General features: G+C 37.9%; 1 protein-coding gene across 2 annotated transcripts in view; it reads right to left on the bottom strand.

Annotated features, from left to right (window-relative positions):
* Positions 1-2,598: 2,598 nt before the first annotated feature.
* The window catches only part of PPARGC1A (PPARG coactivator 1 alpha), a 651,434-nt gene continuing 630,102 nt past the window's right edge, over positions 2,599-23,930 (bottom strand). For both annotated transcript variants that reach the window (XM_053577580.1, XM_053577579.1), the window contains 3 exons: positions 13,102-13,223; positions 12,610-12,761; positions 2,599-6,440 (listed from right to left, as the gene is read on the bottom strand). In XM_053577580.1, coding sequence (XP_053433555.1) covers positions 6,337-6,440; positions 12,610-12,761; positions 13,102-13,223 — 378 coding nt within the window. In that variant the 3' untranslated portion in view covers positions 2,599-6,336. The remainder of the gene's footprint in view (positions 6,441-12,609; positions 12,762-13,101; positions 13,224-23,930) is intronic.

Raw genomic sequence — 23,930 nt, 5'->3', positions numbered from 1 at the left:
AATTCAAATATCACACTAGCTACTCGCCATCAGTAAGTGCTATATGCATAAATTTGAAACAATACAACATTTTAAGGTTCTTGATTATAATAATGCCTCAGCATGCATATGTGCGTGGATAATTATGTTCATTTAATTTAATCATGAAAATATTACAGGATCATTTGGTTTTCTCCTCTAAAAGTTCTCTCTCTTTTTTCCATTAATTCATTCCACTTTGCCCCTTCTAGAAGTAATGTGTAATGAATGGGTTTTGAGCTGAAAGAAAAATGGTTACTTTCTTGTGGAGTTATGGGCAGCAAAGGCTCAGGTGGGAAGGTGGTAGCCTCTTGCCCTTAGCATGCGAGCTAGTCATTGAACATGGAACAATGTTAGGCTTTTCAGCAGAACCTGGTCCTCAGCTTTTATGGCCATTTCCTCCTACAGGTTTCCCAATGCTGAGAATTTGCCCATGGGTAGTCACCTGATTGCAGTAGAAGAGACCTAGAAACGAGCCCATGTGACCCCACATTCCACATCTCAACTACAGTGGAACTTTTGGACTCTACACAGTTACCGGAATGACATGGAATATATTGAGAGAGCAGGGGGTTCAGGACATTGAATTCCACCATGCATTAGAAGAACAGTTAATGCCACAGTCAGTAGACACAGCTGTTTTGAATGGAAGGGACAAAGCTTGACAGGAAGGTGATTATTATCCTTCCCCCACTGAGGAAATCTTATTTCTTCTCTTTCCATCTCACAGAAAAAAACTATGTTCTTTTCCTCCAACATGTTAACAGAGCCCGGGGAAAAGAAATAGGCTGCTTTGCGTCCATCAATAGAATCTATATACCATCTATTCCCCCAGGGATTAATTCAGCTTTTGATTAAATCTTTCTGAGATTTAAATCATGATGTTACAAACCTCCAAGGATCTCCTTTATGAATCATGACCTTCTTTATTACTCTCTTCTGTTTGATAAAGTACAAAATTGATTTATAATGGTACAAACTGTGTTTTGAAAACAAAGGGGTAACAACTAGAATGGCAAAATAGGATTAACAGGTAAGTTATTGGTTAAAGTATTCTGTAATTAATATACTATTTAATCAATATAAAATATACTATTTTAACCAAAACAGTAAGCTTTGGTTAAAATAGTCTATAATTGATACTGAGTTATAGCTGTGTGTCAAATGAGTATAATAATGTTATTAGGATTGTAAATTTTATCCAATGACTAGCCAAATCTTCCAACAAGAAAGGGAAAAAAAAAAACTGGCGATGTTGAAAAAGAATTTCAACTCAGTACTCCATTGTACACCGTTTAGACAGATTTAGTTTGGAGGACTTTTGAATTGAGACAAGATCCTTCTACATAAACTCTTCATATCAAGTGTTCATTTATTTTTGTCAGCCTAATTTTGGCTTCAATAATTATTTTGCTATTAGTATCATCAGGGAAGGATGATGTTTTCAGGACAACATGAAATGAGTCCCTTATGTCTATCAGGATGTCACGTACCAAACCAGCAGAGGCTACTTCTGCTTCTTAAAATCTCTCCTTTTCTCTCTGCCTTCAAAGGGCAAAAAATTAACCCTTAAATAAAAACTTGCATTATTCTGATGTCTGTTGGTTTCAGCCAGAAGATTCAAAGGACCCTATGTGATTTAAGCATCAATAGAGGAAAAGTTAGGATGTGAGACTTATCCACTGAAAGTCAGGAGTGTTTCGTATCCACAATTATAGGTGAATGCAATATTTGGGTAAGATAATGGTTAAGTTTTTATTTGCTATTTTGATAGAATAATTGACAAATTTTGTGCTAGTATAAAATAGAAATAGAACCACAGGGAGTACTTCTTGTGTTATTTAGTAGATTTCAATGCACTATTGATGGCTCTTATCACATTTTCAATATTTGCAAATGCTTTCTTCTCTGGGAGAATGAAGGTGGGGGATCTATTTACTCACTTTTCCCCAATGCAATTGAGTCCTGAGGTGCAAGTAGTTGGGAGTCACAACAACCATCTGAAATTTGCAGTGAGTGGGGCCTGGATAATGCATTCTGTGACATTAAGGCCATCATCACCTACCAGGTACACTGGACATCCTGACAGCAAGACTCGGCAGCAGATACCAGCTCATCCCATATTTAGCCTGATGACTTACATATGTTGGGGGACTACCTTCTATTATAAGCCTCCAAAAAATATTCAGTCCATCTACAGTAGAATTGCTTCCTATACTGAATATTTAGTGGGTTTCTCCCTAGGGCAATAGTTTGTACTTACAAATATACTCTTTCCAGGGTTAAGTGCAAAAAAATCCAGTTAATAAAGTGCTAATCCATTTAATAAAATCCCACATTGCTTTTTGCCTCCAAACATTCATTACAGAAATCAGCACGTCTGCCTTTGTGTTTGAAAGAAGACAAAGTAAGATAGAGAAGTGGCATGTTGCCTCGCAGCTGAAATGCCTCCATGAATATGGAGAAGCAGGGGAAAGGGAGAGAGAGGCAGAGAGGAAAGCAATTACAATGAGCGGGTCATGGGTCCTGATCTGAGAGTCATGCCAGGAGTTTGGTTACGATAAATAAGAAAAGCAGAAGTAGATTTGAAACATTCGTTTCCCTTTATTAGCTCAGTGAGGCTGATGTGTACTGCACATTAAAAAAAAAAAATCACAGGAATTTTCATACAATGAATAAAACCACAACAATACATGAAGAATTGGCAGGTGGAAAAAAGGCCCGGCACGGGCTCAACGAATCGCTCACTTTCTCTCTTCAGCATAGTTCAACCAACAGTATTACACTTTCACCTACAAATCGTAAAGTAGCTCCATCAAATCAGCAGTTCACATTATTGAAAATGTCTGTCACATAGGTACAAATTTAGAATCATCACATTATATTACATGGCTATTCTAGGTCATCTATAGATCAGGTCTTAGACTACAGTGATTGAAGTTCTCGTTACAGCCATCAAAAAAGGACACATAATCATTACCTACTGTAAGCTCACATCCAAAGGCATGAAAAGGCTTCCTTTTTTCAACTGACCCGAACATCATACCCTAATAGTGCAAATTCCCTCTCTGCTGCTTTGAATGTTGACAGCCCAACCGTTGTTCTTGGAGTCATTTAGCAAAAATTGATTTTGTTGCACTGGAAGAATTATTTGGCTACAACTCTGTTAGAAAAAAAAAACAACAAAAAACCACATTTCTAAAGCACCAGTTCAGTTACCAAAATTGTAGATGTGGTACTTCCCACAGCATGAAGGCAATGGCCCTCGGTCATCTAAAAAGCCTACAGTGCTATGCTGAAATTTGTCTCCAGTCATGATGGGGTGTATGTGTTTATTTGAAATATTCTCTCCCAAAAAAACCCCAAAAGTACAAATAAAGAGGACACAGCTTACATTTTGATGGGCTACCCACAGTGTCTGCATAAGATACAAAAGCTCCACTAATTTGGATGCGATTTGAAGTCCATTGACGAAAACTATCTTCATGGTAACAGTATTTGTCAGGCCAGAGGGGGCACAAATTACTCCTCAACATGGTATCTGTGGTATCGTCTTTTGAAAAGTAAGAAAAGAAACCAAATATTCCACTCACATCAACAGTCCAGGGCAAAAAAGGAGAATGTATTTCAAATTGGATCACAAAAAATTTAAAGGCAAAATAGAGAACGCTTCTGGTCCTTGAACACATAATAGGATTTACTAAATATCGATTTCTTAAAAATAATTTATTGCTCTTAATAGTCTTTTTATTATTATTCTACAACAGAGGATACTCAAAATTCAGAAAGAAAGACTGTAAACTTTAGTTTGGCGCTCACACAGAGTGAAAATACCTGCATTTAACCTACAGAACAACAAGAATTAGGCGGATTAAAGATGTGTGACTGTTGTAACGCAGAACCTGTGAACAAGTCCTTTGATTTCATAGTTATTTTTATTGCTTTCTATCTACTTGAAATAAGAAACCAAAAAAATCAAGCAAGCATCCGACAGGACAGACAGTGGATTCAGTCAGAACACAATATGCTGGTGATAAATGAACGCAGCTATCAAAATGAGCTGCACTGGCCTCGGGGTGAAATCCATCTTATAAGATTGTGTTGGGTGGGAGAAAGAAAAAGAACAATTAAATAGTAGGTATATCGTGTCCGAAAAAATGTCCTGTCAGCCAAACAGTAATCAAATCTCAGAAACTTGAATACACGCTCTAAATTTTACTGATTTCCATTCTCGGGACTCCACACTCAGATGAAATCCTGATGCTCAAAATGGAGGGTTTTTTTCTGATGATTTTATTGAATTTAGCAGAAGCAATGTCATCAAGAACAACGTCATGGTCACATCAGAGGCCATGCTAGTGCAAGTAGGGACACTGCTTCTGCAAAAGCTGAATTTTCCCAATGAAGCACTTACACTCCAACCTGACAATTGTCATGCATCCTAGGTAGAAAATTTCCACTGGCTTTATTATTTTCATCATCTCATAATTTATAATAAATAGGCTATCTGCAACTGATAAATATGTCTCTTTAGTAAACAAAGGAATGAAATATCAGTATCTATACAGGATGCATAACTGTAAAAAATACAGATAAATACCATCATCATACTCTGCCAAGGAAAAGAGATACTGGCTTCAAAGATAGTCTTCAGACACACATTAATTATTGTAAAAATCATACTGTAATTATTACCTCAGCATTTTGTATCAAATTAAAATCACAAAAATTAAAACAGAACAGCATTTTAAAAAGATTTTTGACCTCTAGTTTCAAAACTCCTGTTGATAGAGAAAATAAAAACATTTCTTAATGGTTACCCATTGAGACTTTACATAAAATCATGATATCTTCTAGAAAAATTTTAGATGAGAAAATTTCATTCCCCTAACAAATCCAGTGTATAAAACTTCAAAGAAAAACAAGCAACAAGAAAATGTGGAAAAATATCACAGAAGTGGTTAATACCTTTAGGGACTAGGATATTTCTTGACAAGATGCTTAGATCAAAGCTCACCTAAGGAGATGGAAATGCGTAAAGCATCATTTTGTCGTTGCACTCAACAGACACACGTACTGTCTTTTTTTTTTTTTACAATCAAATATATATAAGCAGTAAGTTCAGCTTCTAAATATGTTAGTGTACAATAATTGTTTCACCTCATAATTACATTTGAATATTCTTGATTAAGAAAAATTTAGCAGTTTTGAAAAGAAGGCTGCATTTACAGTGCATAGCTGTAACAAAAAAAGAACATTGTTGTATAGTATGTACATAAAATAAAAATACTCCATTTAACATCTGTAAATACTTAACTACATCAGAGAATGTAGCAATTACACTATATGAACACATCCCAGAGAGTTCTACCCAACTCTCGTTAGTCATGTAACACCATGTCCGCTCTTCAGAAAGAACCATTGAACAAGCTGCACGCTTGACCATTGACAAGGCTTTTGAAATTTGCAGTGGAAGATCAATATTTTGGACATTTACATGGGTGTCAAGATACAGGACGAACTACAGAAACTTCCAAATGTTTGGAAAGTTTAGCATTCTGCTGCCCGCAGTATCCTCTCCCACCCAGATTCCATGGCACAAGGGGAAAGAAAAAAGAACAAAAGGGGAGAAAGAGAGAGAGAGGATATTAGTTCTATGGAACCTGTGATTTCTTCGGGATTGTCATAGAATCATTACGTTACGAGAGAGCTTGCTTCAAGTTGGTTTTGCACTTTCTTACAAAACAGAGTATGGAGGCTGACGCTCTGACATCAGCAGCTGTCACTTTAGGGCGGTTTGTGGTTGGTTGGTGAGTTTTCTTTCCTTTTGAATTTATAGATGTATTTATTTTTTTCCTTTTGAATAGAATCTGAATATTTTGAAGTTCTAGGTTTTAAGTGTGTCTTCATGGAACTGCTGCCATTTGAAGGGGTTTGCCCTTGCACACTCTGGTCAGGTGCTCCCAGTCCCCATATGCACCCACAGATACTTCCCCTAAACCAGGCTTGCACACGCACAAGCACACACACACACACACACACACACTCCATCACCAAGCAACTCCAGGGAAAGCAAAGCTGACCCCATGAATGAACATGTGCTTACTGGGTATCACTCTTTCTTTCGCTTCTTCAGCAGCTGTGTTCATGTAAACCATTGTTATCATTGTTGCTGTACTGTTGTTTTGCTTTGCTTTTGTACAGAGAGTGTAAAGTAGGAGAAATTCCTAAGCATGACTTGCAATAGTCTGTTAGGGAAGGACGCGCTGTCCCGTGAGGTATTCACCATCCCTCTGTCATCCTCAGCCAAGGAACATGTTACCTGCGCAAGCTTCTCTGAGCTTCTTTCAGTAAACTATCAAAATCCAGAGAGTCATACTTGCTCTTGGTGGAAGCAGGGTCAAAGTCATCTGAGTTTGAATCTGAAAGAAACCCAAGCCCGTTTAGATGCACATGTTGCTGGTGACCATTAACTCAAGTCATTCCATTTCAAGATTATCTGACTCACACCAACTTATCCAATCAATATACTTTTGAAAAAAATTCCCAGATTTTATTTGATATACACAAATGTATAGGCAGAGGGCAGGGAGAAGTGAGATTTCAAATACACTCACCTATTGCCCCCTTTTAGATGTAAATACTCCTGGGAGTCTTTAGGCAGAGCAGACTTTAATATCTGTTTTATAGATATAGCCATCTCCTCTCACCCCCTTCACCCTGGAGTGTCAGATGACTTGCCCAGAGTCCCTCAATAACTCCCCACAGGTAAGAGTAGAAGCTGGAACTAATTTTCCTATTCAGCGAGATTAATTTCACTGAGCTTAAAAGCCAGTTGCACAGGAGAGAATCGTCAGAACTTTTCCAAATCCCTGATCTGCTGATTCCCTTTGAGGCAAGAGGGATATACGATCCAGTTGTGTGTGTCAGCAGCTCTGGGCGAACTCAGCAATAGTGGTGCAAACTCTCCCCAAATTAGAAGGTCCGGGAAATGCTTCACATCCCAAGAGAATAAATTCAAAGAGGAAAAACATGGAGGTATAAATAAATCCATGTTCTTTCCAGGATCCTTAAACTAGTACATGTCAGCTTTTATGCCAGGCTTCACCTGTTACTTCAAATACCCCCTAACACAATAGATACATCTTAGTAATATTGAATGGAAAGGGATATTCTGTTAAATATTTTTGACATTAAAAAGTCAGATAGTTCTGTTCGTCTCGTGAGACAAGAGGCTTGCAAATGTCAGAAAAAGCCTCTGCGCAATGTCATCTGATCTATTAAAAACATTTATTTAGGGGCGGTGCCTGTAGCTCAGTGAGTAGGGCGCTGGCCTCATATACCGAGGGCGGAGGGCTCGAACCCAGCGCCAGCCAAACGGCAACAAAAAAATAGCCAGGTGTTTGGTGGGCACCTATAGTCCCAGCTACTCTACTCGGGTGGCTGAGGCAAGAGAATTGCCTAAGCCTGGGAGCTGGAGGTTGCTGTCAGCTGTGATGCCACGGCACTCTACCAAGGGTGACAAACTGAGACTCTGTCTCTAAAGAAAAAAAAAAAAACATTTATTTAAGGTAAAATACAATGATTCTGAAAAAATTATCAATCCTACTGAAAATAATAAGCATTTCCCACGTTTTTTCCAGAGTAAGTTACAACATAGGAATGCTCAAAGTGACAAAAGAGTGTAATTCCAGATAATGTGGAGTCACCGTCGTTGACGCGACAGGTCATTTTGCTGAAGGGACTGCAATACCCCAAGTTCTCTACCTGACTTCTCTCTTCCCCAAGCTTCGATCTACTTTCACATTCTTAGATTTACAGACAATGAAATTCCTTTACTTATTATTGTTAGTTTTGTTCATTCTTAGCATTCCTTGTGTTTACTGAATTTTTTCCAGCAAGTTTGTCTAGGTAAGAAAAATAAGAACAATTACAGTCTTATGAAGACATAAAAAAACAGGGACCAAATGGCCCATCTTTCTGCAATAACATCTTCAATAGTCAATTCTTAAATTACACTGGCTTCGACCCTTCTCGTCACAGCCTAATGAATGGTTTTCTTATATTATTATGGCCTCCTGAGCAGCTTTTTTTTAGAGACATAAAAAAAGTATAGCTCATTGCTAGAGATCATTGTGAAATCAGAATTCCACCTCCATTGAAGATCAATACTCTCCCAGTGACAGAGTCTGTATGACAAAATTCAGCATGGAATCGTCAAGAATATACCTACATACTTCTACTGGGGGAAAATTTTAAGAATACTTTACATTTCCTAACTTTATATTCTTTTAAGAGAAGCCCAGAATTTCAGTCTTTCTGTGTTGTGACTACCAAATATTAAAAGTAGTGTGAAAGAGTAGTTCTCAAGAATTTCTTCATTGTGAACTATACAGTTCCCACACATACTCATTTTGTACAGGCAACTGAGTGGCCAACCGAAAAGTCTTTCTTGTTGCATTGGATAGAATGTGGTTACAGGGACTTTCTGAGGCAATGACATCCACTCTATTCTTTCACTAATGGAAGGATACTAAAACACAGTAAGATATAAGAAAGTTTTTATAGAATGATCACAAAAGCCACTCTAGTTTTAAAATCGAATTGCCATAAGAAACAAATCCCATCAGATGTGTGTTCCTAGCACATGGAAAATTGTTGGAACAAAGTAGGTCCTCAAATTAGTACGTGCTGAATGAATGTATTAACCTCAAACACCAGAATATTATTACAACCATGGTTAAAAGTATTTGTATTGGGATCTGGGCATGATTTATCAATGAATGACAAGGGTATATGTCAATTAAGTGTATATTCAAGATGCTGATAATGTAATACATTTTTTGAGTTAATAAAAAGTCAGCAAGACTGTGTCATTTATTGCATTTGTTATATTTTTATGTTCTACACCATTACTAATCGCTGATCAAAATTATTCCATTCAAAATACCCATTCTTCTGGTCTGACCCTATAGTCCTACCCTAATTTCTATCTTTTTCTTTTATCATTTTGTCACTAAGGTCTTTTGTAAAGATCCATTTGTTTACTAGACAGCAAATGTACACAGAATACAGATTCTCAGCAACTAGAACTTTACCGTTGACTTTGCTCAAGTCATTTTAAATTCTAAGTCTCACTTATACACCTTGCCCATAAATGGTAGCTGGAATCATTGGGTTTTACTCTAATAATATTGTAGGGAACATGCACTAGTTTCAGTAGTAGAAAAATAGGGTGTGTGAGCTAACTTAACTTGGGGGAACCAATAGAAACAGAAAACAAAGTCGGTTAAAATGATATGATGTACATATAAACTCACAGTCCCTCTAAGGGCCCCGTGTACTCCTATGCTCCACAGATTCAGTACCCGTGCCTTCCCTGAAGCATTTAACTTGAACTCTTCAGGGAACAAAAACAAAACACATGAGAAGAGGGACCAAAGATGGTCCCTGCTATTGATACTTCTATAATTTTAAAATCTCCATTATATTCAAATTTTCAATAAATTTTTCAAAATATTTTATTCAAAATATTAAGGGGGGTACAAATGTTTCTGTTACGTGGATAGCTTTCACAATGTTTAAGTTGGGGCTCTTTTAAGTATGCCTATCACCTGAATAGTTAATTCGTCTGTTTTTAAGATAACTTTAAAATGGTAACTTCTTTTCATTACCATTTTAAATTACAATTGTAGGCACTATTTAATGAGTACCTATGGGATGCCAGACAGTTTGGCAAGAGCCTCACAAACATTTAATCTCCAAATAAATATTATAAGGTAGTTCACAAATGAAGAACCCAAGCCTGAAGGAGGTGAATTGTTTGCCCAAGGTCAATGGTAAGCTAGGTTTCAAACCCAGCCCTGCAGGATTGAAAGCCTAGGCATGGTGAGTATACCATGACTATGCTCAGTAAAAAGCAAAACAGAACAAACTACTTCCCTCGCCAATGCAGTACTTGAAGGAATTGGAAAAACCCATGCTACTCCAATGCACATCAAACGTGCTTTTCAGAAAATACAGTGATCTTAGCAATGGCAAAGTTTCTACTGCTGCCGGCTAGACAGGCGCATAACAAGAGGGGAAGCATTCTTCTTAGATATATTTCAGGGAGGCTCCAGTTCAATTTGGAAACATCATCCAATCCTCCCTCTACCAGTGATGAATCATGATCTGAAGGCCCCTGTAGGTAGCTTATTTTTAATTCTAGATGTTTTGAGAGATGAGAAAACACCCCAGCCTTCATCACTGAAGAAAATAAGTCAAATCAACTCAAGACTTCAATCTGTCTTAACTGTTTTTGTTAGCCAACATTTGAACAAATGACTTGCCACGTTTCATATTTTCATCCCTAGGCCTCTGTCTCTACAAGTCAGCAGCCTCTCCCCTGCCTCTCACTAGCTATTTAGGGCATGGAGTGAATGATAGCATATTCCCTCTGAACAATGCACACCACCTGTATCAATTACCCTAGGAAGACACCACTTCATTGAAAGGAAGAAAAAATTCCTGTACTTGGAATTCATTTCTTTCGTTAAACCAAGCAAGAACAAGTACAAATAGATATCTAATAATGCTGAGGAATAGATGTGTATGTTAATGTCATGATTATTATTATAAATGAACTTAAAATAATTATGTCTTACGCGCAAGACATTTGCCACTTTCTGTCCTTCCTTCCTCCAATAATTTGGAGCTTTACAATATACGTATTCAGCAGAGAAAGACATGTAAAGGAACAAAATTAAAACTGGAAAGCAAATTAAGATGCTCATTGTAGAATTATTTATAACTTCAAAAAATTAAAAATTGAATAAATGTTTAGCTATAATGGAATGACTAAATATAATGGCACTATTCACCCTACAAAATACTGTGAAGCTATTAAAATATGTTGATAAATTATTTTTTAATAATCCTGTGAATCACAGCAGGGCGTGAATTCATATATTAATTGAGAAAAGTAGAATTTGAAAGTTCTATGCTCACACACACATACTTACACAGAGGGTGCCAAGAAAAATGTATATGCATTTTAAGAGGTGTTACCTATGTATTGTTTTTTAAAGTTGAATTTAAGGTGTTATTACTGGTCAAGTGTATGTAGACATGCCGTGCACATCCATCTTAACTAGAATTCAAACATTTGGGGAATGATAGATTGACTTCCAACAAGATCTCTTAAGATCCATTTTTTGGTATCCTCAGCATATAACCTTAACTATAAAAAGTTAAGACACTCTGAGACAAAACATTGGAAGGCAAATTATTTGGTTGATAATAGTGGTCTTCTCTGGGTGATGGGCTAACAGGTGATTTTAATTTTCTTCCTTTTTTTCTATATTTTCTAAATTTTACCCCTTGAGTGAGCACAGCTTTTATAACAGAAAAATACAATACTTTCGTATGCTTCAGTTTCGTTATCTGTGAACTGGGGGTGATAATAACCACGCCCACCTCCTAGGATCGTTCTGGTGACTAAATGGGACAATGTTAACAAAGCTCCGAGCACAACGCCCAGCACATGGAAATGTTCAACAAATAACAGGGTTTTTTATTTTGTTTTAAAGAAAGTACAGTGTTATTTAGCACGTGGAATTTTATTTTCTCTTCTTGAGTTGATAATGCATAGAAAATGATAATATTTCTATAAGTTTGTCAAATAATAAGGAAAAAAAATTCCTAGACTTTTGCATACTTTATTCCATAAAGCAATGATAGTGATGCTAGGGCTTGTAGAAAAGAATTCAGGGAGGGCACAGAGTATAAACATACACCATGAACACATGTAGACAGCCATAATGTCCGTGCATGTGAACACAGCACTTGCACACAGAAAATATAGTGCAGTACCAATAGAAAACACATAGGGACACACACAAGCTACCTATACAGAACAATACCACACAAATGACACACACGAAAATCACAAATACAGGTAGACACACAATGTCCGTATGCAACACCTGCACACACAAAATGCAATGCCCCTCACATACACACACAGATGCACACAGTATTCACACACAACACACACGCAATACACACGAGTCATAAACACATGTAGACCCATGCAATATCCACACACATATAACACACACCTACGTAAAACACAATGCCACATCCATGCAACACACACAAATCAGAAACACACACAGAGCCATACAATATCCACACGTACTCAACACAGTGCCACAGACACACAAAACCATGTACACGTAGACACATCTATATGCACCAAACACAATCCCACACACACAAATCATAAACACATATACATACACACCCTCCCACAATACACACCCGTCCAAAATACAGCACTCACACATACGCACCAAAACCATGCAGAGCTTTCAGAATTTCAGCGCCTCAGCAGACAGCACAAAGAATGAACTTATGCTTTTTGTTGCCAAAATCTAAGCCCATTTCTTCTGCAACTGTCTCATATATTAGAGAAAAAAATCTGTATTCGAATAGTCCCTCTAGTAAAATAAAGTGATGGCCCAACCCACAGCACCTACGGATTCTGTTTGCTCCCATTTTGAGCTCTACATTATGGATTCCTCATTCCACGTACAATAAAATCCATACCTAGGTCTGCATAGTTAGACTTGAAAAATTGCTTGCGTCCACAAAAGTACAGCTCGAAATCAGTTTCGTTCGACCTGCGCAAAGTGTATCCATTTTCAAGAGCAGCAAAAGCATCACAGGTATAACGGTAGGTAATGAAACCATAGCTGTCTCTGCAAGGGACAAAGAAGTTCAAAGCTTGTTAAGATGCATTAGCATACGGGACTGTAACCCTTTCTACTTCAGGAGATTTTGCTGGTGCCAATGTCTGAGCCACCGCATCCATTTATCAGTGTGATTGTCCTGTCAAGCAGCTAAATACTTATTTCTAGGACAGGAAATCTCAACTAGAAAGATTAATAAATAGGGATGAAAGAAAATAAATAAGGTTCTGAACTCAACATGTCATCTGTCAAAGCACTTACACTGGCAACTCCCATCCCAGTGATCTTACGGCCATAATTTTTTACATACGTCAGCTTCTAAACAAGAAATAATCTTGAAGATTCTCACCCATCATCCCGTGGATTTACTGTGCACTCCTCAATTTCACCAAAAACTTCAAAGCGGTCCCTCAGTTCTGTCCGTGTTGTGTCAGGTCTGATTTTACCAACATAAATCACCCGGCGTTCTTCCTATGGGTGGGGGAGTAAGAAGAGACTTTCGCTAGTTCTGGAGATGGGAAAGAAGGGGAATCTCTAGAAACATTCATGAATGTGCAGTCGTGCACGAGGAGGGCTCACAGAGGATGCCAATTAGGGCAAACACAGGCCACAAGGAAGGAAAGACAGCACTTGACCCCAGCCATACTTTCCCTGAGTTTCTGTCCCTCCATTCTTTCTTAATTTTTCCCATCCCATTCTATTCTTCTCTCAGACAAGCTCTTCTGTGTTACAAAAAAAATCTATTATATATTTTATCACTTGTGACTTGATTATTAATCTTTTTTTTTTTTAACAGAGTCTTATTTTATTACCCTTGGTAGAGTGCTGTGGCATCACAGCTCACAGCAACCTCCAGCTCCTGGGTTTAGGCGATTCTTTTGCCTCAGCCTCCAGAGTAGCTGGGACTACAGGCTGCTGCCACAACACCCGGTTATTTTTTGTTGCAGTTTGGCAGGGGCCGGGTTCAACCCGCCACCCTCAGTATATGGGGCCAGCACCCTGCCCACTGAGCCACAGGTGCTACCCGATTATTAATCTTCATAATCAGTATGAAACTGACCTGGCTTGCAAAACTATTTAATTTCTTATTAGCTCAGAATTCTAATAATGAGATGTACGAATTCTGACATCCTCCAAAGAGTGGTTCTTAAACGCTAGTATCAATAAAAACTACTTGAGGTCATGGTTAAAATGCAAAGTATTAGCATTTATCCAAACTGTACTAAAATAGAATCGGAAGATAAGGTTCAACAACTTTCATTTTTTAATAAGCACACCCCAGTGATTCTGATGCAGCTGGTCAAAGACAATAATCTAAGAATTCAGTCTTAAAATATAGGTCATTTTAAGCCCTGGGTCTCAAAAGAATAAAAGCTAAATAAAAGAGGCTATAAATTTCTCTTTGCCAATAAAACCAGTCTTATTTTAAGAACAGACTAGAGGGGTGTGGCCTGATTTTCACGAGCGTAATATATAGCATCATAATCTGAAAGTCATTAGCAATTTGCAAATTACAAAATATGGGAAGAATATTTTATAGCCCAAGAATAAATTCCTTTTTTACAAAGAGGAATGCTTTATAAATGTTACAAGCAACACTGTGTCTCTGTCCCAAAAAGAGAAGTCCAAAGGTGATGATGTCTCTCAGGATTAAGAAAAGGTTATTGAAGAACAAAAGATGTCGATATAAAGAGTGTACTGACCAGCTGGTATGGATGTCTACCAAGCAAAAATGAAGTGAACTTAAGGTTGGAGAGATTTAAGTTAGATTGAAGCAAAGACTAGGAAATAGAGAAGTAAAGAATAAGGTGGCTCCTGTGGCTCAAAGGGGTAGGGTGCCGGCTCCATATGCTGGAGGTGGCAGGTTCAAACTCAGCCCTGGCAAAAAACTGCAAAAATAATAATAATTATTAATTAATTAATTAAAAAAAAAGAAGAAGAAGAAGTAAGGAATAGATTTAGCTTGCCAAGAATTTTCTCTGGATGTACCAAAGTCCTCAGTTTGAGATGCTATAAAAAGTAGTTCAGGCTGAAGGCAGAATGATGCCCTGTGTTATTTACTGAACATCTTACTTAAGATGTTATCATATGCCCAATATTCAGCAAAGGATCCAGGGAACAGTAAGCATTCAATAAAATTCACAGACTCTATTTTCTTTGGTGACCTCATCACCTATGCCTGGTCTTTCACCATTTGCAACATGCCTATCTCTATTTTTATCAGGGAAATAAATTCCTCTGAGCTTCAGGACCCCCTCCCCGCCAAACAACTATCTACTGGACATTCCAGTTTGGCTATGTCTTGGACACCTCAAAATTTTGCTCTTTCCCCAGTTGGGCCTTTTCCCAGTTCTTGTATCAGTCAAGTGAACACTATCTAACCACGTTATTCAGGACAAAAACCTGAGTGCTAGAAAGTGTTCACTTCACTGATACAACAACATTGGGAAAAGACCAGCCTCCATCGAAGTCCTCTTCACATACCCAAGTCCTCATTAAATCCCGCTGATTTAGACCTCCAAATCTCTCTTTGGTGTGTCTCCTTTATTCCGTAATTTTTAGACTAAGCTCCCAGCTTTCTGGACTAGTATAACAACCTCTTAACTTGGTTCCCTGTGTATATGTCATCCTCCTCTGATCTCTTTTTTACTGACATCACAACAATCTTTGCTAAGAAAACCGGAATCTAATCATGTCGATTACCAGGTGAAACATTTCGATGGCTTCTCATAACTTTTAATAAAAAACTAAAGTCACTAAAATGATTCAGAAGCCCTTGCAAAGTCCAGACCTATTTTCATCAAGGGCTTTATCTCCCACTTCCATTCTTTCCTTGGCTCTAGTTTCCAGCCACACTGAGCTCCCATCAGACCCCTGTGTATGCTATGCTTCTTTCTTCCCAAGGCATCTGCGCTGTTCCTCCTGCTACCTGGAACATACTCTCCATGCTACACCCCTCCCAAATCTCACATGCACAACTCTCATATACAATCTAGAATTACATAAAGCTCACTAATCATTGTCTTTCTGAGATATGAGATCAGACAGCCTGTTAGTCACTCTGATAGAAAACTCTATTTCTCCTCTGTAAGTCTGTGTCTAATGATAATTAAATAATTACTAGTTTAGCCACTGTTCAATGTCTGCCTCTCCACTATAATGGAAGATTCATGAATCCGTCCTCATCACTACTTAGGATAACTGAAATACAACAGAGTCTCAGTGAATACTTGTTGTTAAATCAATCAATTGCCAATCGGTTAATCATTTTTCACATTTACCCTGTACCTTTCTTTACACCAAAGATGCCTAAGGTGGTTCTTACTCTCTGAGACTCTGAAAGCTGGGTGCTTTGTCATAGGAAAATCCTTGCTCTGGCAGCTCAGTTGAGTGAATTAACAAAGATGTCCATGATTTCTTTTTACAGTTGTTAAGTATAAGAAGTGTAGAGTCAGCTCTGTGTTTGCAGGACTCTCGTTCATAAAAATCACCTAGGACTATCAGAGGTGGGACTCTGCTACAAAAGTTGGTGAAAACAGCTCCTCTGACAATAGCTATTGAGCCTAAGTAACTGACCAGAGGAAGTTCTGCAAACAGGGCAGACTGCTAGATTCTCTTTCATGTAGATTGTATGTCTCAGTTGCTGAAATTGTGTTGTTCCGGGGCACCCAGCACATCCTGGCAGTCGATAAGTAGAAACGAACGGAGAGGCTCATGCTGAACAGTGCTGCGTGATTGAACAAGGGAATCATAACACCACATTCCTTTCTATTTACACATCCAGCTCTAGCCAAACAGCTAACTGTGATGGGACTGTTATCTAAACTTAAACTTCCTGGCACCTGCTTGCATGGGTGTTATGGACTTTTTTTTTTTTAATGAGCCTTTTAGGAAAGTTACTACTGTATAGAGGGAAGGGAAGGAAAAGGCAGAAGAGAGAGGAAGAAATTGAGCCATCACAAAGAAATTGCTTGACTACCATTATGGGAATACACAGCCTATGTATTCAAGGAAATTTGAAGTTAAAGCTAAAATCAACCATATGCACACCCATATGCAGACATATTGGGACAGTCTCTGAATTGCAGCTTTATAAAAAGTTGTATGCAACAATGATCCCACATAAAGGGAGGGGGGAGGTTATGGTAGCGGGAGGGTAGTGGATGGGGCCACACCTACGGTGCATCTTAGAATGGGTACAGGTGAAACGTACTAAATGCAGAATACAAATGCCTACATACAGTAACTAAGAAAATGCCATGAAGGCTACATTGAACAGTTTGATGAGAATATTTCAGATTGTATGTGCAACCAGCACATTGTACCCCTTGATTGCACTAATGTACACAGCTATGATTTAACAATAAAAATAAATTAATTTTAAAAAAAGATAAACCAGAGGACCTTTTGTATCAGATACTGATAAATTCTGCAGTAAAAAGAAGATATAACCTAAAGGGGAGAAATGGGAAACCAAAGGTCTGTTCCACAATCATTTAAATTACCAATTTGTCATCTCCTTTTATGAAACACAGGAACGGTGCCTTGCTACGTTACCAAGATCAGAAATTGAATACATGTTGCAATTCTCATTTGAGAAAATTATTGAAGTGCTTGATTTTCCTAGTGTTAAAAAGGAAAATAAAAGCCATCTGAACATTGAGAAAACAAAGACAAAAATCTTTCCAAGATTGGCCAAAATGACTAGCAAAGAACCTATTCTTTTAAACATGTTGCAGTTGTGTTAGACAGATGAATAGATTTCATATCTTTAAAAAACCTTAACATTTGCAGCCAATTTTTCAAGACATTAATTTCTAAACAGGAGATGAAAAGGAAAAGAAATCAAAATGCTTAATAACATTTCCAACTTCTTAAAGGCTCGGAGGAACTCTAAACCTTTGGAAACAGCTCCCTGAAAAATGATTTTCAGACCAGTTTTCACTATTGAAGAGGATGGCACTTTTATCAACTAACTTTTAGCTTCAATTTTCACAAAAGCTAGTTTGCTGATGGGGTGGATAATAAAATTGAAGACTTATGTTGCATTAACAGCTACAGTAAATCCTCATTATACCAAAACACAAGGGATAAATTAAAAAAAAAAAAAGAAAGAAAACACTGACTAAATTAACTGATTCTGCACTACCAAAATCTGTATTGACCTGAGTTCAGAGCTTCCCAGTTATCTAGGGAAAGCATACAATAGTGGTTTCTCACCAAATAATTAGCTACTCCCGGTATAAGGGGGTTGACTAAGAAAAGACAGAAAATACGAGGATATTAACACCTATCCATCTTTAATCTACACCAAGTACTGTGTTTGGTGATTTGTTAGTGGGTTCTTTATCTAAAATATCTTATAATATGATGTAACAAGGAAGAGCTTGATATAATTTACATTTTGGTTCTCTCTACATCTCTAAGTCAGAATGTTTCTATAATTGCTACAGAAACCATATATCAATCTTATCAATGGATGATCTGTGTTCATTTCCAGATTAGTTATAACATGACTTTCTCAAAAGGCTCAAAGATATAAAAACATCAGGGACTCCAGTGAGACTAGCCTATATCACAAAATCCCAAGACCAGAGATGTTGGCGCGGATGTGGAGAAAAGGGAACACTTTTGCACTGCTGGTGGGAATGCAAATTAATACATTCCTTTTGGAAAGAGATATGGAGAACACTTAGAGATCTAAAAATAGATCTGCCATTCAATCCTGTAATCCCTCTACTGGGCATATACCCAGAAGACCAAAAATCACATCATAACAAAGATATTTGTACCAGAATGTTTATTGCAGCCCAATTCATAATTGCTAAGTCATGGAAGAAGCCCAAGTGCCCATCGATCCACGAATGGATTAATAAATTGTGGTATATGTACACCATGGAATATTATGCAGCCTTAAAGAAAGATGGAGACTTTACCTCTTTCATGTTTACATGGATGGAGCTGGAACATATTCTTCTTAGTAAAGTATCTCAAGAATGGAAGAAAAAGTACCCAATGTACTCAGCCCTACTATGAAACTAATTTAGGGTTTTCACATGAAAGCTATAACCCAGTTACAACCTAAGAATAGGAGGAAGGGGGAAAGGGAGGTGGGGAGGTGGGTAGAGGGAGGGGGATTGGTGGGATTACACCAGCGGTGCATCTTACAAGGGTATATGTGAAACTTGGTAAACGGTCTGTGAAGCTAGTGAATGATGCCCCATGAATATATCAATGTACACAGCTATGATTTAATAAAAAAAAAATAAAATAAAAATATTAAGAATTTGAAAAAAAAAAAAAACCAAACACGTCAGGGACGTGTGAATGGCGTACCTAGGTACTCTTCCTACTGGGAAAGGAGAGCAAAACAGGCGGCCATGGAAATATATGAATGAACAGAAAGAAAGATCAAAACTCTAGGAAAATGCTTTTTTCTTTCTTGTTCTGACTATTGATTATCTTTATCTAATTCAATAGGAATTCAATAAATGCCTAGCACTTGAGTGTATTCTTTGAGGAGAAATATAACTGCAGCATTCAACTTTCCAAAGTTACCCCCACCCAAGTACCACCCAGGAACCTTCCTGCTCAGCAACTAAGGCTGTGGATAAACCCAGGCCAAGTTGCAAATCAAAGCTGAAATGCAAGTAAACACAACGAGAAGGCAGAGAACTAACAACTATGGACTAAGCATGCAGAATTAGTGTTTCATTGAAATATAATTGATGCACAAAAAATTGTTCATGTTTAACCCGTCCACATTTTGGTGCAGTTGAACCTATGCACACACCTTGGGTACAAACCATCACCGCAAGCAAGATGATTAAGGTACTTAATGTACTCACCACTTCCAAAAGTTTTCTTGTGTTCTTTACTGTTTCTTTTTCTCTCTGTGTGTGTGTGTGTGTGTGTAAGGACACTTAACATGAAATCTGTCCTCTTAACATAATTTAAAGTATACAATACCACACTGTTAGATTTCTAGAACTTACCTAATACCACATTGTTAGATTTCTAGAACTTACTCATCTTGCCACTATACTGAATATATCTAAATACTGAACTTATGCACTCAGCCACGTAAAATATCTCTTTAGAAATGCTTGAATAGAAAACTATTTTATTTTCTTCAGAAACAGTAACTCAGAGAAGTTGCACAACTGTTTGTGTGTGTGTGTGTCATTTGAAAGAAATCTGTAATTAATCAGTGATAGACACTACACTTTTTCCGGCTCCTAAGCTACCTTTCGAACAACAGAGAAACAGAATATCCCAGTCGTTGCCTAAGCACATCTGGTTTTGGTTTTCAGCACTGGGCCACATCATAACATCTAGATTTGCCCTTTAAATTAACATCCCATTATCATGTTTTCTGGCAGGAAACTGTACAGATTGCAAATGAAGTTGGACTTAGAACTCCACAAGAAATTAGAGCGATGACAGTTAAGACATTAAATACTAAATTCTGGCTTGGAAAGTCCCAATATAACCTGAATCATTTCAAGCTTATAAGATTGAGAAAGAGAGAGGGTGAATTGGGTTTTGAGAAAGAGTTTAGATGGGAATTGGAGGAAAGTGAGAACGGATACACTGGCAATATTCAACCACAATATACGATTCTGTGTTAGCAATGATTATCATTCGTGTTCTCTTTGCTTTCTGATTTAATGCACTCAAAGTGGCCTGGATTAAGATTTGTAGAGGCATAAGCAATGCAATGTTTACAGACCCCCAAACTTCCCCCTTCTTATGGAACTCAAAAAAAAAAAGCAATATAGACAAAAGTAGAAAAGACTAATTTAAATGATATAAAACATCAATTATTAAAATTTTTAAGTTCGTTTTGCCTTTCCTTTCAAAGCTTCTGTTTTGCTGGTTCTCTAAGTATGTGGCTGCTCCTAACCCAGCATAACCCAGCACTACCTCCGAGGCATCCCCAGTGTAACTTGCTCCTTATTCATGGTTTTCCTTGTATCTCAAAAGTGGAAGGCAATCACCAGCTGACAAACTTAGATAGATTGTCCTGGCTCCCTGAGCTGTTTCAGAATTTTTCAAACCAATTTAGTCAAACGAGTCCAAATCTTTGCCTGTGTCCCTGCATCCAAGTCCATAAAAACATACTTTACAAATGCATTATGGAACAAGAAAGCCCACCATTTGTAAAATGGACATCAATCAGAAAATCTTCCTGCGGGTAAACTCATTAAATAATTCCACCATGCTCTTAAAAGAGATTTCACATCTTTAGCATGAGTTACAGAACCCTTCAGGATCTGCCTTCCACTGAAACCTTCTTGTCTCTCTTGTGACCCAACTTTCTAGTTAAATGACAAGTTATTTCCTAATATCCTCTACTCTTTTGCAGAGATTTACAATGGGCTCTGTTTAGAACAGCAATGTGCAGTAAAAATGGGATGCAGCGTATATAATTTTAACTTTTCTAAGAGCCACACTTAAGAAGATAAAAAGAAACTGAAAATTCAAGGTTGATAATCTGTTGTAATCGGTTGGATATATCCAAAGTACATCAATTTTTAATTGTTATATAAAGTCAATGGGGGTATTTTACACTGTTTTTTTGCACTAAGTCTTCAAAATCCAGTCACATAATGCATTTTAATTCACCCTAGACAAAATTAGACATGTTGCTAATGGCTACCATATTGATACTGCAAGTTAGAAAACTTTTGTTCTCCCTTCCCTTAGATTTAGACCCACCTCGGGATCCACCTTGGGATTCCCAGGGCTGGGTGCTTACTCGTGTACTACCATGGTTTTATGGACGAGCCCTTTTTAATGCTGTTTATCACCTTGTACTGCCCCTTCATAGACCTTTACCTGCCAGTAGATTTGGAGATTCCTGGATATGAGGACCATATCTTTCCTAACTTTGTCTCCCAAGCACCTGGCAAATGTTTGTCACAGAAAGAACTATGAGTTTTCATTTATGTTAAACAGAAACAGCACATAATTATTCAAAGAGGAATTGATTCAATGATAAGTGCCAAATCTTTATTAAACACTTACGACCCATAGGTCACTCTGTTAGTGAAAAATGTTTGTGTCGGGCGGAGCCTGTGGCTCAGTGAGCAGGGCGCCAGCCCCATATACCGAGGGTGGCGGGTTCAAACCCAGCCCCGGCCAAACTGCAACAAAAAAATAGCCGGGCGTTGTGGCAGGCGCCTGTAGTCCCAGCTGCTCGGGAGGCTGAGGCAGGAGAATCGCCTAAGCCCAGGAGTTGGAGGTTGCTGTGAGCTGTGTGACGCCACGGCACTCTACCCGAGGGCGGTACAGTGAGACTCTGTCTCTACAAAAAAAAAAAATGTTTGTGTCTTAGGTTTTTTGTTTTTAAATCTCCTTTTCAAAAACAAAGAGAATCTCAAAGCCAAAACTGTGAGAAATGTCTGATTAAGGTAAAATGACTTAATATAAGCCAAGTTGACATTCACACTATCGTGAGTCCTCTTTCAAAGGTAGCTCATAGAGGTTGTCTGACTCAAAGAATTAACCAAGGAAGTGGTCAACTTTCGTGATGCAAAGGGGACAGGGTGGTGTCTTCTTCCAAGCTGAGGCGGGTAACTCTCAGGGCACTTCTGGCTCATCTAGGCCAAGGGCATGGTTTGATCTATTGGGAAAGGGTCAAACTAGCAAAAAGATACCTTTCTTCCTTGCTTGCTTTATTCTAATTGAGTATCTGGCATTAAATCATCTTTAGAAGGTATTAAAAAAAACACACATGTCATTTATATATACATTTTTTGTTAAAAATATTAATCTGGCTTTGGTTATATATTGTTACATGTTTTTCCCAAATAACTAAATTTGTGATGAAACTATTAGTCTTTCTCTTTAATGTCTTATTTTTTGAAGAAAGAAAGGATTTTATAAACTATGAATTTGCAAATAGCAAAATAACTCTTTTCCTGTAGGCTTGCTCCATGTGATTCTCTTCTGTAATGATTAACTGTAATTTGCCGTATTAAAAGGCTTTGTAAACTATGTGGCACTATACAAACGTGAGTTACTATGCTTATTGAATAGGCCATTCAATTAATACAACGATATTAGAAAAATTGAATTTTCAATGTTCATTGGCCTTCGTGTTACTAAGGATACTCTGGCAAATCTGAACGTCACCGCTCAGTTGAAAGTTGAGAAAAATGAGGGAAAGTGTTGTCATTTGCACAAGGGCTTTTGATTCAGGTTTGGGTAGGTTCTCACTTAAATGGCAGCAAATCCCCCGGAACTTTAGCCTAACTGTTCTATTACGTCTCACTCCTTTCTCCTTGAGTCTGTGATTAACAAACCTTTCATTTAACCTTTTGCCTCCAGCTAGAAACTGTTGTCCAGTACTTGATGCCAGTTCCATTAGTCAGCTCTTTTATATTGGGTTTTCAAAATTTTATGGATGTTATTGGGTTTTCTTAAAGGCACCCTATGTAAGTCTAACCTTTACATTTAAAAATTATTATCCTAAAACTTAATAAGCATATATGCAAGATATGGCCAAAGCTGATCATCACGGAACTGACTCAGTGACCAGCACAGACAGGCAGCTGGAGGGAGCAAACACGGTGCCTGTGTCCAAATGATCATCCAAGGCTCCCTGGGGTACCTGTTGGCAATGGCCCCCATAGCTCTGCTGGGGCTGTGGAAAGCATTCCAGGATTGATTAGTAATGTCTGCCATCAGCCTGGACTGGATGTTGACAACTGGACTGACTCTGTTTTTGTTGTTTTTTTTGTTTGTTTGTTTGTTTGTTTTGCCATTCAAGGTTGAAGTTGATAAGCAGTAGCAGGGAGCTGGGGGAAAAGTCTAAAAAGCAGTCACTGAGAAAGACCTTCAGAAACCAAATGCATGTAACATAACCTGGAGCTTCACACAGGATTGTCAACCCTGCCATACATCAAGTGACTAGAACACTTGCTAGTAAGTGCCGCTGAAATCCACAAAAAAGTTATGGGGAAGTAGTTCATAAGCAACATGGATGTGTCGGCTAGCCAGTTAGGGTTGACCCCTCACAAGTAAGAGATGATGACCTTCGCAGCAAACCTTCCACCGCTGCCTCCTTTAAGTCTAACGTGAACCTGGTCTCCTCATGGACAACTTAATTCTCATATCTGCCAAAAAAATAAAAACTGAAACCAAACAGCGATTCGTTCTCATTTTCCAGTC

This window comes from Nycticebus coucang, chromosome 23 (assembly GCF_027406575.1).
Source record: "Nycticebus coucang isolate mNycCou1 chromosome 23, mNycCou1.pri, whole genome shotgun sequence".
Classification (NCBI taxonomy): Eukaryota; Metazoa; Chordata; class Mammalia; order Primates; family Lorisidae; genus Nycticebus; species Nycticebus coucang.
Note: the sequence above shows the minus strand (reverse complement) of the source record. Positions and strands in the feature narration are given on the sequence as shown.